Here is a 23033-nt window from a genome sequence, read left to right as displayed (position 1 = left end):
TTTTAAAGTTAAAATTGTTTTTATGACACCAATTATCTTCAAAATTAAAATTATCTCCAAATCTTATTTCAATTAAACACCGATGGAGTCATTTTGATTGAAAACTTCGAAATTAATTTGCAGAATAAAGTGTCTCGTGTCCGTCATCACAAGAGAATGAAATAATATCGAGACTGATTTACCAAAAAACTGGTTTATTGCGTGCTACTGCGACTGTGAGCAGATTAAGAAATGAAGAGAAACCCAACCAGTTATTGAATATTTATCGTTTCCACAAATATGTTTATGGAAAAAAAGGGGGATTTCTAGCGGCAAACAAAACTTTATTTACTTTTAAACCATATCGTCTATTGACATGTAAAACTCATTAAGTGACACTGCAACTAATTTCAGATAATCAAGTTTTAGTTAGTTTACTTTATTAAAATTCCATTTATCGAGATATCAATGTGATATCTCTAGATAAAATACTACTGTTTCGGATTGATTTACGCACTTAGTGACTTTTTTATGCAATATGTTGCTAATATTTGGGCATCATATTGTATAAAAGTCAATTTTCCATAAAACTGTACTTAATTAGTTTTACTTGTCAACCGACGATATTTTGTTGAAAAATAATCACAAAGCTGAGTCAAACATATAAATATTTTCTTACTCATCACTTGTCTTTACGAAAGTTTTTACTCTTTTTTATGCTTTTAATACAATTTCATAAGTCATTTTTCGGAGATCTTTGCTGTAAAACAACTTTGTTTGTGATATCTTCTTTTGCTCTTTTCTTCTTTAGCAACTCCCAAACTTTCTCTATTGGATTGAGATCCACAACTTCCAACTCTCTTTGACATCACTTGAAAAGTACTTTCATCACTAAAGCATACCTGGAAAGTTAAAATGACAGTTTCAAATCGTTAGCGGAATAAATATCTGTAAATGTTATTTACAAAAATGGTTCTTACTGATTTCCAATCATTTTCACTTAAGTTTCTGTATCGATTCGTGTCAACTTTATTTTAGTTTTTTTGTACTTTCTAAACTACAATCAAGATCGCAAAAACGACGTTGAACAGTTTGCTTAAACATCTTGATTCCATTCTGCTCGAATATGTGAGCAACTGAATCATCGGATGAGCGCTTGTTAGATCTACAGTTGATCGTTTGTTAGAAATCATCTGTTTCATAAACTGTCTCAAAAAGTTAGTTTACATTTAGAAAAATGTTGGTTGAACAACTTTTTACATGATTTAGGTACTTAGTTAAGTGAAAGATTTTTAAAGGTTTTTAAAAACTTCAGCGTAAAATACACGCTTGCACAACTTCCATATCAGTAAAAGGATGATGTTGCAAAATGGCTACCCTGTAAGGTTGGGCCGCCAACAGCATAAAATGTTTTATCAACTACATTGTGACCAAAAGATATTAGATAAAGGTTTTCCAAATAAATTTAAAAAAAATAATGATAACTTAATAAATATTTTATGAGTAAAAGTAAGAAAGAAAAAGATTTTGTTTCAACTTTGTTAACTTTTTAAAATGGGTAATCAAAACATGAATAGTTTTGTCGGCCGACACTTTAAAGTGAGAAACACTTTAACAGGGGCAACTTCCGCTGATAATGCTTTTAAAAGTTGTATGCAACACGGATAGCTTTGCATTCACCGCATCCATAGTTACTTATGGACCATATACTCAAAGACTAATTGCATTAAATAACAATGGGAGAATAACTTCAAAACGATTTACAGATGATTGCTTGTTAAGTTTTTAACACTGCTATTTTAACAGGCTGGTTTTTGAATTAAGTCTATCAATATTTTATCAAACAAAGTAATAAATTATTCTGGTCAGAATTTTTTGCTAATACGAGCATATTGACAAGATTTTTCGACGTCAGACTTTAACGTCAAACTTTGGCGGGTGGTTTAACGTAAGATCGAGTGCTAAATGTTTTAGCGCACGACTGCCAAGTTCAGAATGAAAATTCACTAAAGTTACCATTAAATTCTTACGCAATCTCCATTTACAGTTTTAAAACCATGCAAAAATTCAATTAAGAAACCTGGTTGGGTCTTTTTCGTAAATTACGTAAATCTAATTGGAGTTTTCAACAGTATATTATCAAACATAGTTTTCGAAAAAATACATTTCAGCCCAGAAAAAATGTATTTCTTTTAATGCAAGTTTCAAATGTTTCTTTAAAGTCCATTATCTTACATACATGTGCAATATTTCTCAACCATTTATCTTGTAGGTGAATAATGGAGAAATATTTCACAGTGTACTTTTGATATTTAACTATCAATAAAACATGAAATTTGATATGAAGTGTGAAAGAATTATAATCATATTTAATAACTTTTATTGTAACTACATTTATGTTTTGCGAAACCAATGTTTGTTATCTTATTAAATTGTTGATATTTGCATATGTTATGTTGTAATGTGCCATAGAAAAGAAAAAGATCTTCGTGTTGGGTGGAAAGAAAGTTAGAAACTAGCTCTATTAAAATTTTATTTTGTTAAAAGACTTTTTTTTTCATTTTGGATAGTTTTTCTCCAGTAATTTTTATTTCAAAGTTAAAAATATGTCATTATGATACCAATAGATTGATTTGTGGAGCACTTAAGAAAGTTATTTCATTTCAATCATTTCTCCCTGAAACGTTGTTTTTTTATTTGTTTATGTCCGTTACTTCCATGATAAGACCTCTTTTTATTTCTAGTACACTATGGCATCATATTTATTTTAAAAATATTTGAGTGAAATTATCTAGGTTGCATTCAAAATTCTGAACTTTAGCAAGGGAAAGCAAAAGAGATATAACTTGAGTAAGTTAGTTTTGAAGATTGGCCCCAAAGACCAAATTAAAATTGTTTTGTAGAAAATCTAATTGCGAAGACATTAGTATGGTCTAGAAAAATGTTAATTTCATGTTGTTATATCACAGGCAAAACATTAAATACCATTGCGCTTCAGCTTTGAATTCATTCGCCAGCCGATCTCGTTTTTGCTTAACTCGTTAAAATGAGTTTTTTCAGATTTTTATCGCTACAACAAAATTTTCATTTATTATCTATGCATTCATTCATCAGAAGATTGTAAAAGAAAGAGACGTAACCATCTGCTGAATTCCTGGTAGTTTTTTTGGATTGTCGAAACAAAGCTGTTTTCCTAATAAAATGTTGTCCCTTTAAGTTTTGCATCATTTCGTTGAATTGGTTGCAGTATATTTTTGCTACGATCGATGAGCCAGGTTTCATGAGATTATTATGGATCTATAACCATAACCACTAAATACTTACCATCAGGTTATTTTGAAAAATGTTATGTTTTGCAGTGGGTTTTGGTTGTTCATTTTTTCAATAACTATGCTGAAAGTTTGTAATTTATGTTATGTTGGATCATTACCATCAACATTTTGATTCAAAATGGATCTGAATACTGCTATTATTGGTCGTGGCTTGCATACAAACCCTGCTAGTATATTGTATAACACCTTGTATCGAGCTACCTTCTTGCACACAAAGTTCTGCCAATGAATGCTATAAAAACCGGCCGATTGGTTAATTTTTAAATGTTTTCAGAGATTTTCTGACGCACTTCTTTGAAAACACTGAAAACGACAGGTGGCATCTAATGCCATTCGGTATCCGGAAAAAAAATTACGGAGCGCGAGAGAATATATACTCCCAAGTAAGAGCAAACCAAATGTTAAGCTACCAAGAACTTACCAAAACATTTTACAAAAACTGCGAATATTACATTTTTTTAAATACAGCTAGAAACATTTTGTTTAGGACATATATTGGTTTTTATGCATTAAAAAATGACGATTCTGGCCCGAGATCTTACAAGAAAAACCTGGTGTAAAAAGGTCTTTAGAGTTGTAGAAGCAAGAGGCTGAAGTAATAAATGGGAAAAGCAAATTTTTTGTTAAAAGATTTAAGGATTTCAAGAATGTGGTGGGAGTGTTGGTACTTGGGGCTGCTTGAATTTTAACGGAGTACCATCTATACAGGTCGAATCAACTAACACACTTATTTTTCTTGAATAAAATATAAAGTTAAATTTTCTTTATTTTTTATTTCTTGATCCTTTAAATAAGTTTAAAACAAAAAAAACCTTGGTGTGCTTATTTTTTTGAAAGCACAATTTTACACTATTTATCGCGTTTACCGTCGAATCGCTCATCTTAATCAATACATTAAGGAAAACTGAAAACAAAGCAAGTTAATAATTTAAGCAACTTTTCAAATAATCGCAAATTTCTGTTAGTGACAGTTTGACGTAACATTACATTCTCTCTTTTTTATTATTGATGGGAATATTGAATATCATGTCTCCTCATTCAAGTTCTTTAAGTAAATTTAAAAACAGTATCTTTATTTAATAATTAATTTAACTAAGAAAAATCAAATTAAACAAACTTTTTTACAAAGCTGATTTCAGCATTAGTTTTCATTTAGAACTCCTGACGATGTTAGTTTTTATCGCGATTAATTTCCTTATCTCTTCAAAAGTTGCATCGGATGGTATACCATGGAATATATATTACTGGCCTCTGCGCCCCTATGTTTTTGAAAATAATAATAAAACAGACGGAATGTTGCCGAAGTTTTTCGAAAGCCTGAACTCTCATTGCAAACTTTCGTTCAACTTCACATTCAATGTGGTCTTCGAAAAAGTTGCGGGTTCTCGTGCAAGCTTTCGAATCCCTCAAACTTCATCCAAACAACTGACAATATGGGGGCCTTTTATTTCCAAACAAACAACTGGAGAACTAAACAAAGAGTACTCAAGTACACACAGCGCCTTAGAGATTTTTAGAGGAACCAGCATGGTCATCGTTATAAACAAACAAAAAATTAATCTTTTGAACAAGCTGATAGATGCTTTAATATCAAACTACGTAGTCATCATAATTATAATTCTTATATCCGTATACATTGGAATTTTAATGTGGTTAATCGAGCATCCGAGAAATAAAGAATTCAATAGATCTTTTTGTAAAGGAGCTGGGACTGGAGTATGGTGGAGTTTTGTAACGGTTATGACTGTTGGTTACGGAGATGTTATCCCGAAACGCCTTGTTGGCAGAATGTTAGCGGTATGTTACATTTTGTTCGGAATCATTAATTGTAACTTGATGACAGCTTTAATAACTGAGTCAGTATTCGGAGAATCTGGAGTTAGCATTTATGAAAAGAAGATAGCCGTTTTGAATAATTCTGCTGAGGAAAGGGTAGCAACATTTGATTTTAACGCATCGCTTTTATTAGCCAATTCTTACGAAGAAGTGATTGAACTTGTGCGGAAAGGAGAGGCTTTTGCTGCCCTTATGAAGGAAGATATTGCAGCATGGATGCAGCCATCTATCTTAAATGAAAAGGAAAATATTCAACTGACTGTTGTTGAAAAGATTCAAAGAGATTTTTCTATTAACTTCCTAGCAACTCACAATGATGCCATAACAACCTATTCAGCATGTTTAAAAAGATATGAAAAAGAACTTTACACCATTCCCGAAAACATGTTTAAAAGAAATTTAAGGACGGAAACTGTGTACTTTCCTAAACCAAAAGAATATTTGAGAAACATTCAGCTATATGTTTTGTTTGCAGTGACAAGTTGCATTATTATAGCATCATTTATTTTTGAGCTGAAAAGGAATATACAGAGAAAAAGATTTTTTTTCAACAAATTCGTTGATTTAAAAAGAAGTTTTCGTGAGTTTAGGAATAAATGTATTACTACATAAATTATCATAAATAAATTAACATAAGTTAAATAGAATACTTTAATTAATTTTTTTCACATTTAAGATTTTTTAGTAGTTCTTAACTCCATTTTATTGTAAAGAAAATATAATCAATATAAATTTTGCTCCTGCAAATTACATAAATGAAAAAGAGCAAAAAATGTATATGTGTGTGTTTGAGTATGTATGTGTAGTTTAATAAATGAATAAAAGTTACTATATGTATATTATTATATCTATATACAAATACATTTACATATATATATAAATATATATATATATATATATATATATATATATATATATATATATATATATATATATATACACATGTATATATGTATATATATGTAAATATTTATGTATGTATGTATATATGTATGTATGTATGTATGTATGTATGTATGTATGTATGTATGTATGTATGTATGTATGTATGTATGTATGTATGTATGTATGTATGTATGTATGTATGTATGTATGTATGTATGTATGTATGTATGTATGTATGTATGTATGTATGTATGTATGTATGTATGTATATACATTTATCAATATATATATCAATATATATAACACACATATATATGCATAATATATATATATATATATATATATATATATATATATATATATATATATATATATATATATATATATATATATACTGATTTTTTTATAAACATTTGTTTTTATATACAAACATCTGTTCCGAACCAAAATCTTTTACGAAAGACTTGATTTTCTCACCAAAAACATTGTATAATACGTAAAACTTTATGAATTTATATTTATATTTTATATTTTTATACTTTTTACTTATATGTTCCTACAAATAATAGATATTTATTTAATTGTATAAAAGCAATTTCATTTGAAAATAACAATTAAAATTTAACTTAAATGTAATGTCTTTAAAAAAAAATTCTCCTTTCGTTGTGATGATCGTTTTACATTCACGTAGCAGTTTTTTTATTTTTATTTTTTTCAATTTTACAAAGGTTTTGACTTCAATCTCACTTCACGAAACTTGTAGCTTTTTCCAAAGATCAAATTTTGATTTTAATCTCCATATAATTTAGCATTCTTTTTCATTCTTTTTCGCGCATTTTATTTTCTGCGCAGCTTTGAAAAGTGCTAAGGCAGATTTTATTTTAAGAAATAAAAAGCCTTGTTCAATTAATTGTTCCCCTAGCGATGATGCATTTGATTTTGTAACATCTTAAGAGTTCTCTCGCTTTTATTTAAATCAACAACCTAGTTGTTCCTAAAAAAACCCCAAATCATGACTGATCCACCTCCATGTTTGACCCGCGGTGCAAAACACTGAGGGTTGTTTCTCCATCTTTCTCCTGATTTTCGCAAAATATTGGAATTGCATAATATTCTTAACTTTGAAGAAACATTTGAAACTTGCATTAAAAGAAGATGGGCAGAAATTTATTTTTTCAAAAACTATGTTTGATAATATACTGTTGAAATCTCCAATGAGATTTACGTATTTTACGAAAAAGACCCAACCAGGTTTCTTAATTGAACTTTTGTATGGTTTTAAAACTGTAAATCGAGATGTGTAAGAACTAGATGGTAACTTTTGTGAATTCTCATTCTGAACGTGGCAGTCGTGCACTTATAACATTTAGTCGAAAAGTCTTGTCAATATGCTCGTATTAGCAAAAAATTCTGACCAGAATAATTTATTACTTTGTTTGATAAAATATTGATAGACTTAATTCAAAAACCAGCCTGTTAAAATAGCAGTGTTAAAAACTTAACAAGCAATCATCTGTAAATCGTTTTGAAGTTATTCTCCCATTATTATTTAATGCAATTAGTCTTAGAGTATATGGTCCATAAGTAACTATGGATGCGGTAAATGCAAAGCTATCCGTGTTGCATACAACTTTTAAAAGCATTATCAGCGGAAGTTACTCTTGTTGAAGTGTTTATCATATTGTCGGCCGACAAAACCATTCATGTTTCAATACATCTTTTTAAAAAATTAACAAAGTTGAAAGAAAATCTTTTTCTTTCTTACTTTTACTCATAAAATTTTTATAAAGTTATTGTTTTTCTTTTTTGGACTTTTATCTAATATCTTTTGGTCACAATGTAGTTGATAAAACATTTTATGCTGTTGGCGGCCCAACCTCACAGGGTAGCCTTTTTGTAACATCATCCTTTTACTGATATGGAAGTTGTGCAAGCGTGTATTTTACGCTTAAGCTTGTAAAAACTTTTAAAAATCTTTCTGATCCGAAGGTGATCACGAATAATACCTATTGCGTATTTTTTTTTTTTTTTGAAGATCAACACCGTTTACATTTGTTACTTTTAAATCAACATGTTACTAATAAAACTTTTACTCTATTTATACGAGTTAAAGCCGTTAAAATAGATAAATTAGTTTTTAAAAGTCGCCATAAATGTGCTATATACGACACACTTATCGTAAATTGGCACATAAAAACACCCAGACACCACCACGCATAATTATAGAATCGGCATGTCCCTTCATATACCAAGTTACAACGAAATAGTTTTGACGTAAATTTTTTCCGATCACTTTCACTTAACTAAGTACTTAATTCATGTAAAATGTTGTTAAGTCAACATTTTTCTAAATGTAAACTAACTTTTTGAGACAGTTTATGAAACAGATGATTTCTAACAAACGATCAACTGTAGATCTAACAAGCGCTCATCCGATGATTCAGTTGCTCACATATTCGAGCAGAATGGAATCAAGATGTCTAAGCAAACTGTTCAACGTCGTTTTTGCGATCTTGATTGTAGTTTAGAAAGTACAAAAAAACTAAAATAAAGTTGACACGAATCGATACAGAAACTTAAGTGAAAATGATTGGAAATCAGTAAGAACCATTTTTGTAAATAACATTTACAGATATTTATTCCGCTAACGATTTGAAACTGTCATTTTAACTTTCCAGGTATGCTTTAGTGACGAAAGTACTTTTCAAGTGATGTCGGAAGTTGTGGATGTGAAAGAAAGCTTCTTTTGTGAAGAGAAAAGTTAAGGAAATATTTTTTATCCAGCTCCATCATTCAGACAGTCAAACATCCAACGTTTGTTATGAATTGGTCGGCCATTTTGTGGAAAAGGTCGGCATACTCTGCATTGTTGAAAGAATGATGAATCAAGTGCACTATAAAAATGTCATAGAACAGAAACTGTTGCCCCAACTAGCGGAATGGTTTTATCATGGTATAAAAAGAAATCCTTACACAGATGAGGAAGATGTCACACGGCTGAACTAATTAAAAAACTTTTTTTTGAAAAGGAATGTTCCATTTTAAGGTCAGTTAGAAAACTTCCCGGACCTCCCGGACCGATAAAGAACATTTGGAAGTTGCAAAAGAAGGAAAGAGCAAAAAAGGTTATCATATACAAAACTGTTTTGATCGAAAAAAATCATCTATCTCTGGTACTACAACAAAGATCCCCAAAAAATGACTGATGAAGTTGTATTAAAAGCATAAAAAAGAGTAAAAACTATCTTAAAGACAATATAAGGGGATAATAAACTTCTTGTTATATTTCAGCTTTGTGATTATTTCTCAACAATACGTAATGTTAATGTAAATAATACTTTATATACCACTAGAAACCCCAATTTTAAGGTTATGATAACTTTTGATATTTGAAAAATTACGAACAAGCATTAAAAGTTCATATTTTCCTACAGTTTTTAAGACAAACTTAGAGTGGCCATAGCAAATTATCATGCGGTAAAACGTCGTTCGTACAATTATTTTTTTCCTTTTAACTTTGTAAAATGGTTAAACAAAGAAAAAGAAACTAAAAGTATTAAGTTGTAAAAATTTTTCTGAAGAAAAGCAGTTTTTATTTTGACACAAAAATTATGTATATCTTTATTTTAAAAAGTTGTTTGTTAATGCAATCTGTTTTCCACCCCGATAGAACTGACATCAAGCTGACAAAAAATACGATCCAAATACAAAATCAAATAAAGTAATAAGCAGCAAACAAAGTATTTTTAAGTTCGCTTATGAAAATAGTTTGCTGCTCGTCTGACTTTGCGATATTTGTGTGTACTACTTATATTGTGAGTATCACATAAATAAATGTATTTAGGATCGTTGAAACCATTGATTTACATTTCTAGAAGATATATTTCAACAACAAACAATGTTGTATCTGGAGTGCTAATTTATTTACAAATATATTACATTACTAGGAAAACTGGTCATCTGTAGACACCACATCAAAAGGTACATGAGTGAGAACTTCACAGGTCCTTTTGACGCATGTAGCTTTAAATTGTCTTAAAGAAAATGGATCAACTTAATCACGAGTCATCCATTTAAAAGTTGAGTCAGTCAGTTAAAAACCTCGTTTTTTCTTGTGACTTTGTAAAGTATGGTTGTACAATGATAACCTGATAATTTAACTAAAAAACATTTTCCGGGGGAGCTCTGATTTTTATCAAACTAATGCAAAAGAAGCGATCTAAGCAAGACAAAACTTCTGACTTTAAAAAAATAAATTTGGGCAAACGAGTAATCATGTCTGATTCAAGCAATTAGAATGAAATAGAGCTTAATATTATTCTGATAAAAGTAAATGCTTGAAGTAGGAAATGTTAAAGGTTTTGATGTTGATGATAAAAATTCTAAAATAGGATTTTGTACACGTAATGTTTTAAGGTAAAAAGAAAATTATTCACAATGAGCGCCGAATTGAAGAAATATGTCTTAACAAAATTTTAGCTGTGAACATTCTTAAATAGAAAGCTGGAATAAAAGATTTTGTTTTTCCGATTTAGAAAAATCGTTTCTTGGTAGCACCGAATGATGTAGTTTTGGTGTTGCCATAGCTTCAAAAACAATATCTTAAAAATAAGATCTTTCTGGTGAAGTAAACTAAATCTTAAACAAAATTGTGTATTTCAATTGTGTAAGCTTGTCATCTAATAATTTTGTAAACATTTCCAAAAATTTCCACTACTGACATCTTCATTTTGTACTTTTTCTAATATTGTCACATACATCCCCACTCTCACTAAAATACTCCCCTTTTACAGCATTTTTTTGATTGACAAAGCATTACATTATTTCAAGTCAAAAGATAACCAGTTAAATTGTTTATGTTTTAAATAAATTGCTACATATTGGCAAAATCCAATTTTTTATTGGCAAACTTTTAAACTTCAAGAGAAGATAGCAATTTAACCGAATATCGTCTTCTATTATCGAATTGTAGTAGTTATTTTAAGTATCAAGCAATCGTATTAACCAAATACACGAATGATAAAAATGTTAAAATGATAAATAACTAAAAAATATGTAAAATAAAAATTAGTTGGCGGTTATAAATTTTACACAAAACTAATTTACATTACGTTTTTTTTTTTACGATTTGCATATTAGTACTGTTACTAATTTACAAATCAAACTGATCCACCAAAAAAACCAACACGCTGATGGCAAAAAACTTAAAAGGTAACACCCTCTCACATTTCACAATTCAATTGAATAATTTACCGAAACTACAGACAAAAAAATATGAAAAGCTGAAAGAAAATGGATAAAAATTTTTGGCACATTTTGTTTTTTTTTCTTTAAATGCTTTTATTATTACGTCAACCTATCCTCTAACTCATAGGCACCGAGTCCACGGGGGCAACAGGGGCAGTGCCCCCCCCCGGAAATTTATACTAATAATATATTATCAGGATTATCATGAGGGCGAGAGTATCTATTCGCCCCCGTAATAATCCGTGATGGTATATTATTAGTATAAATTTCCGGGGGAGCCACTGCCCCTGTTGTCCCCGGTGTCTATACTCCAACTCTGGCAAAAGCTTTTTTTTTCAATTGAAGAGAAATCAACAAAACGAATACTTTAAATAATTGAAACCTCAGCACTATTTGTCATCAATAAGGAGATTTTTTCTTAGATTTTCTTGCAAAATTTTTACAGAAAATCCAAGAAACTTGTCTGCATGGATGAAAGTTTTGCAAGAAGTTCTCACATGTTTATTGTTAGCTAAAATATATATATGTATAGAAAAAATATATAGAGAAAATATTGTTTTCAGTGGCTCAGCTATCTAGTATCTAAAATTAATGAATAGTTGGTAGATAATATTTATTTTTATTTACGTTTTTTGGTGTTAATGGAAGAGTCTTCAAGGTTCTTCTTTGGCCGTCCTTGAGGCTAACTTCCTCTAGATGGCGAGAAAGAATAGGACTGATTTATAGTTATTTAAGGTTCTTCATCTGCGCTCTCTAACCAACTTTTATTTTCATTCAAATAACGGTCCATCATGTGACCATTTTGAAAAATTTTAATAAAATACATGAATATTTTAACTGCAAAGACCTCTATGAATCTTGAGTTATATCAGTAACACAAAATTTTTGCAAAATAAAATTTCTTTCTTCTTGCTTATGTTTTCGCCATTCTTCAAATAAATCTACTTTTGAAAAAGAGCACACACAATCTGAAAAAAGTTAAATTACATAAAGTTGTGGATCGATGTGATATCAAACTTAATAGCATTTTAAAGTTAAGGACTATCCCTATATATATTTTAAAAAGATTGGGTACAAAAAGCAGTATACGTTGAAAAACTAAAATCTAAAAAAGATATTCCAAATTTAACGTAATTTTTTTTCAAAATATATTCTAACACAAATTGTTTCTCTTTTGAAGAAAACGATTAATGAAATTATAAAGATCTCAACCTCTGAAGTAAAAATTTCCTCAGCAATAATTTTTTTCTTAAAATCTTGTTTAACTGGTTTTGAAAGCAAATTGTAAAATGTCTACTAAAACTTTTTTCATATATGAAATTTTAGCGTCACTTAACTCATGCTTATAACTCATCAGCCTGGGACGTTTGTCATTATAAATACCTCACTTTGGTACCAATAAGGGTTAACAAAATGAAGAGTTATTATGAAAGTATTATCGATAAGTTGGTTTAAACTGACTTTAGTCCACCTATCCTGTATGAAGCGATTCACTGTGTGGCTGTATTTTGTTGTGAAATTTCTCTTCAAGTTTTTTTGCTCTTTTTATCAGTTTACTTTTTGACCTTTCTTATGAGAACAAGAAAAAGGGCTTAATTAATTATGCAGCAACTCTTTTGTTTCACCCCTCATCTCTTCTACAGTCATTTATCACTTCACGAGGTTAGAATTATTTTGTTCAATCTCCTATTTTAAAAGTTGGGAGAAAATGAGTTATTAATTTTAGTAAGTAATGATTACTTTTAAAATACGCTCTATTTTACAATTTTTTTCTAAATAATTTGTTTAAACATAAATTATTTAAAACATAAGTTATTATTTTTTTAAAAATTAAAACTAAAATTTTAAATAATTTTTACTTTAAGAAAAAAATAAAAAAACTTTCTCCCAACGTCTAAGCTTGGAGATAAAACAAAATAATTATAACCTCGCGACTTTTCACATATTTGACTTTCCTCTTCTCTTCGTTAAATCATTTTCAAATTTCTTTATATAAAATTTAGAATGAACTGCATTACAATCATTGTTTTCTTCTGGATTATTTTTTCTCCATTTTGCTGTATTTTCATTTGGTGTTTTACTACAATATGGAAATCAACATTAACTCTATACATATATATTTCTTGAACGATCTGATTAATAAGTAAATCAAAAATAGTCCTCACTGCATGATGCTTTTAATGTTTTATCAATAATCAGAAGAAGTCATGATGCAACTTAAAATTTTAAATTTGAATTTATAGGAAAAACCTGATTGGATTGTTTACGTTTTTAGTTGTTTTCGTAATTTATTGAATTTTTAAACGTAATTGTTAATCAAATTAAATTTTTAATTAGACCGATCTTTTTGTTTAATTTTTGTATTAAAATAAAGTAATAATGCAGTTTAGTTTTGAATAGTCCAAATTTGGATTTTTTTAAAAAATTTGAAAAAATGACAATTTATTAACGTTACTTACGTAACGCGTATTTTTGTTATTTTCAAAATAAAAAATTTCTATCATTTGGTGAAAAAAAGCAACTGCAGTGGTGTAGAAAGTACACCCACTTCTCACTTAAACTAAAAAAACGCAGCTAATTATCCATAAATCAATGAATGTTATTTACTTTTTGAATGTGAAATTTGCTTCACATTGGTATTTCAGTCTGAACCAATTTTACGACCTTCATAGCATGTACTTTAATGTACCTTAAAAAAAAGCTGTCAGAAATATATTTGAAAAATCAAACTTATTTAAAAATTCCCGTACAATTCAGCATATTTACATTTATTTTAAATATTCTTATACAACTTATCATAATAATATTTGGTGATAAAGTAATTTAGCTTGAAATGTGATAAATGTAAAAAGGTAGAGTTTATTTATCAACGTTCACGAGTTCGAAGCAAATACTAAAGCACTTACTGAAACATTTATCGAATTAATCAAAGTTTCAGAAAAAAATTCCTAATAATAAATTAGGCAAGAAGTCGTGCTTGCTTAGCACAGCCCTTCTAACTAAAGTTGAAACATTGACTTAAAGATTCTAAATGTTCTAGTTGCCATTTATGTAGACCTCTTCACCTACAATTTAAAAAGGAGATATCAGAGTTGTGTAAAAAAGAAGACACTGATTTTCAAACTCAAATTAGTAAACTATAAGAAATAATTTCAGCAAATCTGAATACTGATGGATCGAATATTACTATTAAAGTAACTATCAAAATTGAAGTGATCATGTTTGATGAAAAAGTAATAAATTCCTTGATTGACACAAAATCATTTCAGTCATGTACTTTGTGTCCCATAAGTCACTACAAAAACAAATCTTTTTTTTTTTCGAATATTTAGTTAAACAAATCTTGTTACTATATTGTTGATGCACATTTTTAATGGGCTTTCAAGTATGGAACCACATGGTGCAGTAGCATAAGCAGCTGTTACCATTATTAATCCCATTTTAAACGAAAAATACTATTACGATGGTTTTGTCAAAAAATTTATCCATACGTAAAACTTTGGTGAATTAAGTGATTTTTTGGTACGACTGTGAGATTCGTGCCATTCCAAATGAAGCGTTCTTGGTTTAAACAGTTCCGTCGTGATGGAAATACGCCTCATCTGTCCACAAAACTTTTCTTGATTATCCAACTGGTTTTCCAAAAACTATGTAGCGAGTTCCTTCCATTTTGCATAATTTTCTGGTTCATAATTTTGATATGCAAAATTAATAACCTTAACTAGTAATAAAGAAGATAAAATAGGATTGGTTCACCAGAAATATATGTTTTTGCATTTACCTAAGTTTCTTTTTTGTAGTAACTAATTGGATACACTGTATATGGTTCTAAGCCCAAAGATATGTATGTGTTTCTAAGCCCATAGTGATGAATGATGTAGATTTAGTGAAAAAAGCTTTTAAATTTGCACTCTTAGCAAAATCTTTTGAGTTCATTTTAAGTTTACGTTGTAAAATAGAAAACCAGAAGTTTTAAGCCAAAACTGAAAAGAGAAGCCCTCTAAATTTAAGAAAACATTTTATTCAATAAAAGTTAAGTCATTGTTGAAAACTACTCTAAGTAGGTTTTGATAATAGTAAACGGAACGGAAATACTCAAAAAAAAGATTTTCTCTTAAAGAACAGGGGTTGATATTAAAATTGTTGAGAGAATTCAAATTTTCCTTTTTACAATATTGATATTAATCAATAGAAGTTTACTGTTCTAATAAAGTTATAGTTAATAAATATAGATGGTACATAAAACCTCCTTGTATTTAAAAAATCCTGATAAATGATTTCTCTATTTTAAAACGCATGCATGTTATACATGTATTTTGAGTACGTAAAAACAATTTTATGATCCAAATTTGAATTCCTTAACTTCATTAACATGAATTTTGTATTTCTCGGACAACACTAAGCGAAGTCAAAATATTGATTGTCTATAGTAACTTATTTCAACTTCCTTTTAGGAAGTTTTAATCAACAATTCCAAACAAAAATAAACTTGTGTGTGTTTAGTTTATATAAGAAAGAAGTTTGAGCAAAGTGTGTGTGTTAACATTTCCTCTTGTTTTTATATATACATAATACACCTATATCTTGAACTAGAATAATTTCTACTCACCCTTAAGAAAGTAAATTCAATGGAGCTAAATGTAGTGAGGAGGTGTTCTCACTATATGCTGCTTACAGTTCAAAGAAGAGTTGAAGCTTCTTTATTCAAGTATCTATTTAAGATAAACTCTATGATCAAATTTTATAAAGATCTATTGTGTAGAATTATTATAGTCGTTTTTTGTTAAAGCTTTTTTTTTTTTTTTTTATTTAAAGCCTTTTTAAATTTTATTTATGAAAACTTGAAATTCATTTAAGTATATATTGAAAAGAACAGGAAAAAAGAAATCAAATAAATCAAAGATTAACAAAACCAGTTGTTGTGGCCTCAAGTACTTTCAGTAGATTTGGTGAGCGTTTTTAAGTTTTAGCTTTATAGTGGATTTTAATATTTCGCGGCGCTTTAACAAAATTCTCTAAATTATAAACAGCGATGTGTTAATGTGATTTTATTATAGGAGCACAGGTACGTAATTGAAGACCACAACGGAAAAAACAACTGAGTCATACCTTAAATTTTTTAAGTTATGGTTCCCGCCTAATAGAGAGGTCGATAATGTTTGTTCTAAAATTAAGTTTTAACGTAAAAACGGTTAATTTTGTGAGAAAACTTCGAAAGAACTTGAAACAATCGAAAAACAGTAAACCTTTTGTACTTTGGAGATATCCAATTTTTAAACCCCTACTTTAAAACTTAGGTATCTTAAAAGTACAAAAGAGTTACTGCATTCTTTAAGTCTTTTTCTTTTCAATAACTATATTCAAGTCTCTAAATATTTTCTCAAAAACTTGAATTTTGAAAATGACGTAGCGGTTTGAAAGTGACGTAACGATTTTTTTGAGCATCCTTGTGGACGTGTGGAAGTTAATGTTGTTTTACTGCGTATGTAAAAATCATAACAAAGTGAAGGGATTTTAATCACATTTTTTTACACGATAAGCTTATACCTATAAACAATAAAGAGAGCAAAGTTTGATAGACATATATATATGTCAATATATACCATACATATATATCTATACATACACACAGAACACTCACATAAACTCATCCTAATTCATCGTGTATTTTCGTATATGTGTATGTGTAATCAAGGGTGCTTACATATATGCATGCATACGTACGTACATACTACCATAGATACATACATACATATACAAATACATACATACATACACACATACACACATACATGCATACATGCATGCATGCATACATGTATACATATATACATCCATGCATATATGCCTACATAATGAAATTTAAACAAATTTATCAATTTTCTTTATTTTAGCAATTATAAAAATAATTTAAATGCCTGAAAACAGCCAAGGTATATATTTAAAATCAAAAATAAGTTTTATATTCCCTATGGACTGATGGTTGATATAAAGTATATTGATGGATACATACCTCAGTTTTTAATCTGTATAATGTTTTTTATAATATTAATATAATGTCTTATTTATAAACAATTTGCTCAGTTAATCCTCTCAAGCCTGCCACTGAAGTAGCTGAGGCATTACCTCCACATCCAGTTTGCATACTAAAATCAAAAGATGATCACACATTTGAACTAGACACTGCAGCACTTGAAAAAATCTTATTACAAAAGGATATACGAGATAAGCAAGTTGTTGTAGTATCAGTTGCTGGAGCTTTTCGGAAAGGAAAATCATTTTTGTTAGATTTCTTTTTGCGTTACTTACAAAATAAGGTACCTAATATTTTATGGAAATATTATAAACATGCATCCACACACACATTTTATTAATATTATTGAAAATATACTTTTTCTATTAAATCAAAAATCAAGTAATCAATAATTAGGTAAATAAATATTTAAATTAATAGGTAATAAATAAACCATTTGGGATTAAGAGTGATAAAAAAAAAGGTAAATACAATTGTTATAATTATTTACAAAAAGTAATGCTCTGTCCTATTCATTAATGATAATATACTTTGTAAATTATCTTTTTATTATGAGTTCTAAAAACTAAATGTTGATGTATTTTCATGTGTTCAAATAACTTCCTCTAAATGTGCTGCTCTTCCTGAATAATAATCTGGCATTCTCAAAGAATTTTTTATATTGGCTAGTTTTCTTTTCTTATTTCAAATCAGATTTTTATCTCAATTGCCTAAAAAACCTCTATTTTACCTATTTTTAAAATTATTAGCTAGAATACAAGAATAGGTTTTAACACTTTAAATGATCAAAAAAAATGTTATCAATTTTTTTCTTACACAGTAATGGTGAGACCTTTTCTACTTGTAGGACTTCAAATATGAAAAAGTAGATGATAAATTAAGTTATCAGAAGGTTTTTTTTAGTATACCTCTATGTTGTAGCATCTTGTAAATTGTTTTGCTCAGAACAATATCCCAGTGACTTTTTTTTCCTGATCAGATAAGGGAGACATAATATAGGTATATCTTAAAAGATAGAAAGTGAATGGATAGGTGCAGTACTGATACCTTTCACTACCTCAAGTTTGGTTTAACTTCTGACCAGTTGTTAGCATAAATTATTTATTATTTGTAAACATGAAATTTGCATTTATCAGGTTTCTAATCCATAACTTGCAATCTTAGTATACTTAAGAAAATCTATATACAGTTATATACTTTTATTCTATGACTGAAGCTTTCAAAAACTTTACTTCCCCAAAGCATGTAACATAGTTACTGGTAACTTTTACAAATGTAAATGAAACAGTGTTTATCTATTTTCCATGTTGATTATTCTTTTGATTGCTGTGCTGAAGGGAGAGAAAAAAAGAGATGAAATTTAAAAATTACTACTACTAATACTATTCAAATATTTAATGCACTCTAGCTTTAAAAAAAAGGTCTATTTATCATTTGATTTTGTTAGGGTGCAGATGGTTGGATTGGGAAAGATGAAGAAGAACTAACAGGATTCAGTTGGAGAGGAGGAGCAGAAAGAGAAACTACTGGTATATTATTATGGAGTGAACCATTTATTTCAGTTTTGCCTAGTGGTGAGGAGGTATCTTTTAAGGCCTTTTTTTTTTCATTTATACTTTTCTTTTAAAATTTCGATAACCAAATATTTTGGATTTTATTATCCACTTAACTTTTTCAAAATTATTATGATGTTGTTAGTTAAAATGCTGCTTGTGTTTGATTTACAGGTTGTTGTTTTAATTATGGACACTCAGGGGGCTTTTGACAGCTCATCAACAGTAAAAGACTGTGCTACAGTCTTTGCTTTAAGCACAATGACAAGTTCTGTCCAGGTAGAAGTTAACTTAGCTCTTCCTGGTTGCATGGGCACATTCTTTAGAATTATGTAATTGCATAATATTATTTGCATCACTTAAAGAAACATGCTGTTTTTTTTAATTTAAGGTTTACAATCTATCTTCAAATATTCAAGAAGACAACCTACAGCATTTGCAGGTACTTTCATGTCTTTATGTGATGATATGAAGATACGCACTATTCGATTGATATTTTCTCTGATTTCTTACTCCAAACCATCTTAATGTTTGTTTTAATGTTTAATGTTTTTAACATTTGTTGTCTTAATGTTTTACATTTGTTGTTGGATTAGAAAGAATTACTTTCCATGTCAAATTTCAGAAAACTGTAGTTGATAACATCAAATTTTACAGGTTACTAATACCAAATAAAGTCAAATAACAGAAATTTGGATGGTGGTTAAATTTATTTTTAATCTCATAGTAAACTGTTTGAGAAGAAAATTTGTCTTAAATTTGTTTGAACATTTTGTTTAAAAGAAAGACACTGATCAAGTTTCTTGATTAGTGTCTTTGTTTTTAAATGGAGAAGTCTTTAGTTTTGAAAGAGAAACCCTTAAAAATTGTTTTTTGTGTTATAAAAACCCTAAAAAAAACTATTTTTTGTGTTATAAAAACCCTAAAAAACCGTTTTTTGTGTTATATTAAAGTTATTTTAAATTCTGCTTTTTGGACAACTTTTTTACATACTTATAGAATTAAAACTATAGTTCTATTTTGGATCTAATATTTTTCATTGTATCAACTTTGCTTCTGAATTAGGAGTGTCATAATTAAGTTGCTATTCACTATATCTAATGATAAAAGAAATTGTTTCAGAAATAATTTCAATCCTATTATTTATATGTACAAAGTAAATGCAGGTAGTATGGTATAACCAAATTAATTTCCTGTTTACTTTTATGCAGCTTTTTACAGAATATGGTCGATTGGCTCTCGCAGAAAACAGCACAAAGCCATTTCAGGTCTTTATTTGTATTTTTGCTCATAACTTTTTCTACATTTATCTCCTTGAACTTGCTTTTTTTTTAAGCAATCAGTTTTCTTGCTGAGTTTTTAAATTTTTCCAAATGAAGCTGTAAACGGCATCAACACTTTACAAGTATGAGAATCTTAAGTCTTAAAAGTTGTTTTCTCAAGAACCAAGTTAACTTGAAAAACTTGTGGAAAACAGATTGGCATTTAAAAAAGTGGCAGGGGTAAAATAAAAACACTAGGTTGATACTGTTGTATGCCTAGAAAATACCCTGAAGCGCAGTAGTATATCAAGCAGGTAGCTCTCGAAGCACAATTGCGTAAAACTTAGTTGCTTAGGCTTAAAATTTTTTTTTTTCATTATGTGATCTCTGGCTAAATCTCTATTTGTTAAGTTTTAGTATATTTATGCATTTAATCTGAAACTGGACTTTTTTAACATTTAGCGGCTGGAATTTCTTGTGCGCGATTGGTGTTATCCTTACGAACATCCGTACGGCGACGGACAAAGTTTTCTTGATAAAAGAATTTCAGTAATTATGTGTTTTCAATAATTTAAATGAGGCTGAAAATTTTTTTGGCAATAAGTTTCTCAATTTCAGTGCCAATAACTCATAGTTTTTGCTGAAATTCATTAGACTGGACTTTATAAAAGTTTAACAAATTCTTAGATCGATAATGAACAGCATCAAGAGTTAAAGCGGTCGCGTATTCATATCACCAGTTGTTTTGAAAAACTTGGTTGTTTTCTTATGCCTCATCCTGGAAAAACCGTAGCAACCAATCCAAATTTTAAAGGCAGACTTAAAGGTGAGAATCCGTTCGATTGTTGACGTTACTTTTATAAAATATTTGTTTTTAAATATCTTTAACCGAAAATTTCAGATATTGATGAGGAATTCATCCAATACCTCTCCATACTTGTGCCTCATCTACTCGCACCAAAGAACTTACAAGTCAAGTGTATAAATGGTAGCGACGTTACTTGTCGAGGTTTACTAGAATATTTTAAGGCCTACATAAAAATATTTGAAGGTGGTGAATTGCCCGAACCAAAATCAATGTTACAGGTAGATTTATTATAATAAAAATTGGTACTTTTAGAAGATGTTAAAGCAATCTTTAAAGCATCTTTAAAAGATGTTGAAACAATCATCTTGTATGTATTATAGGCAACAGCTGAAGCAAATAATCTCGCTGCATTGGCTGCTGCAAAAGATCAATACCAAAAGGATATGGAGCAGGTGAAATTGAGTTTTAAAGCCAGCCTTTATTGCTGTCGTTATACTTTATAAGAGCAGCACCAGAAGTTAAACAGGAAATGTTCCTTAGATAGGTTTTGCAGGAAATCGTCGTTAGTTATGCAGAAATTCATTGTTTGATAAGTTGTGCATGAATGTTCAAATAAAATGAAATAAATTTTTTACGGCCAAATGGTACAGAGATTTACATACGTCATGTTTTTTCATTTGACGATACTTTGTTTGCTTCTTTAGATCCAGAAAATTCTTTACATATATTTAGATGTGTGGTGGAGATACACCTTATCTTGTTCCCAAGGAGTTAGAAAATAAAAGTGAAATATACAAGTCAAAAGCTCGCACTCTATTTAATGCCACGCGCAAAATGGGTGGTGACGAGTTTAGTAAAGAGTATGAAGAGAGGCTTTTAAAAGAGATCAACGAACTCTTTGAAGGCTTTGTTAAGATCAATGACAGCAAGAACATTTTTAATGCTGCGCGTACTCCTGCTGTGTTCCTAGTTATCATAGTCCTATCATACATGACTTCTGGTTTTTTTATGATGCTTGGCCTTGCATCTCTTGCTTCTATTTTCAATATTATTCTTGGACTTGCTCTACTAGCTGTTGTAGCGTGGGCTTATATAAGATTTAGTGGAGAATTGAGAGAAATCGGAAGCCAGTTGGATGATGTTGCAGAATGGATATGGGACGAGGTCGGTAAAAGCTTTTAAAAATAAGTTTAAAAAAATAGTAAACAAGAAATTTATCAGCGTTCATTTTTTTTAAATTTATTTTGTTAAGGTTATGATGAAAGTTTATGCGTTTGTATTGGAACAAGGCACTCAAGCCGTCTTACAAAGTCAAGTTTCTGCACACAAGAAAAAGCAATGATGAGAATGTGTACGATAATTGTACTTTTACTAATTTAACGAAAAATATTTGCGCAATACGAGATACTTTAAGAAAATTGAGCCAATTACTAATTGCTATTCTCCGCTTCAACTTTTAATTTTTTTTTTTTCCCACTGCAATCAATTTATGTGATATTCGCGTACCTTTTGTAAAACTCTCGGCAGGATACAAATTTTATAGGTTATTTAAATGTGACCGCATTAAAATGCGTTTATTGTAATGCGTCATGAATATATTGTAAGAATTTTTTTTTTTTTAAATATCAGATTAGCTCTATTTTCTTATGTTAAGACGATATCGCAGGTATTTTTTTGTTTGGAACTCAATGGACAACGAATGCTGATCGATCTTAAAACGCTATTTGTTAAGAAAAGCACAGTTTAAATTTACTTATCGAATACGAAAAAATAAAATAGATTTTCATGCTGATCAATTGCGACAGGGAAACTCGTAAAGGTAGATTGCAACGCTTCGATGAAACTGAGTTTTATTGCAGGTGAGATCAGACATCGGGTCTACACCAAGTATATCGGTGATAAACCATAAAAATATTAGGAATAAAGTGATTGACTAGCTAAGGAATAAATGCAAAGTTTTTTTTTTGTTATTCTAGTTTCAAGAAAGGCTCGTATTAAACTAATTACACGATTGATCGTTTGAGCCCCTATTCTCTCTAGAGAATTATTTAATCTCACCCAATCTGAACACTAAATTTATCTCACCCAATCTGAACA

General features: G+C 29.3%; 2 protein-coding genes across 2 annotated transcripts; both read left to right on the top strand.

Moving 5' to 3' along the window:
* The first annotated feature begins 2727 nt into the window (after positions 1-2727).
* LOC145183734 (uncharacterized) lies at positions 2728-5912 on the top strand. Its single transcript, XM_080059182.2, has one exon. The coding sequence runs from the start codon at positions 4479-4481 to the stop codon at positions 5757-5759; it is 1281 nt and encodes a 426-aa protein (XP_079915308.2). The 5' UTR covers positions 2728-4478; the 3' UTR covers positions 5760-5912.
* Positions 5913-16730: 10818 nt separating this feature from the next.
* Positions 16731-22575, top strand: LOC145183363 (atlastin-2-like). The gene is made up of 12 exons (XM_080058700.2): positions 16731-17212; positions 17364-17596; positions 18761-18895; positions 19041-19145; positions 19258-19308; positions 20078-20134; positions 20591-20677; positions 20816-20954; positions 21030-21214; positions 21317-21388; positions 21669-22100; positions 22189-22575. The coding sequence occupies exons 1-12, from the start codon at positions 17194-17196 to the stop codon at positions 22276-22278; spliced, it is 1605 nt and encodes a 534-aa protein (XP_079914826.2). The 5' UTR covers positions 16731-17193; the 3' UTR covers positions 22279-22575.
* Positions 22576-23033: the final 458 nt, after the last annotated feature.

This window comes from Hydra viridissima, unplaced genomic scaffold (genome assembly GCF_058129835.1).
Source record: "Hydra viridissima isolate aposymbiotic clone 2 unplaced genomic scaffold, HvirCarnegie_v1 scaffold_4, whole genome shotgun sequence".
In the NCBI taxonomy this organism is placed as follows: Eukaryota; Metazoa; Cnidaria; class Hydrozoa; order Anthoathecata; family Hydridae; genus Hydra; species Hydra viridissima.
The sequence above is the reverse complement of the archived record's forward strand: the minus strand, read 5'-3'. Positions and strand labels throughout refer to the sequence as shown.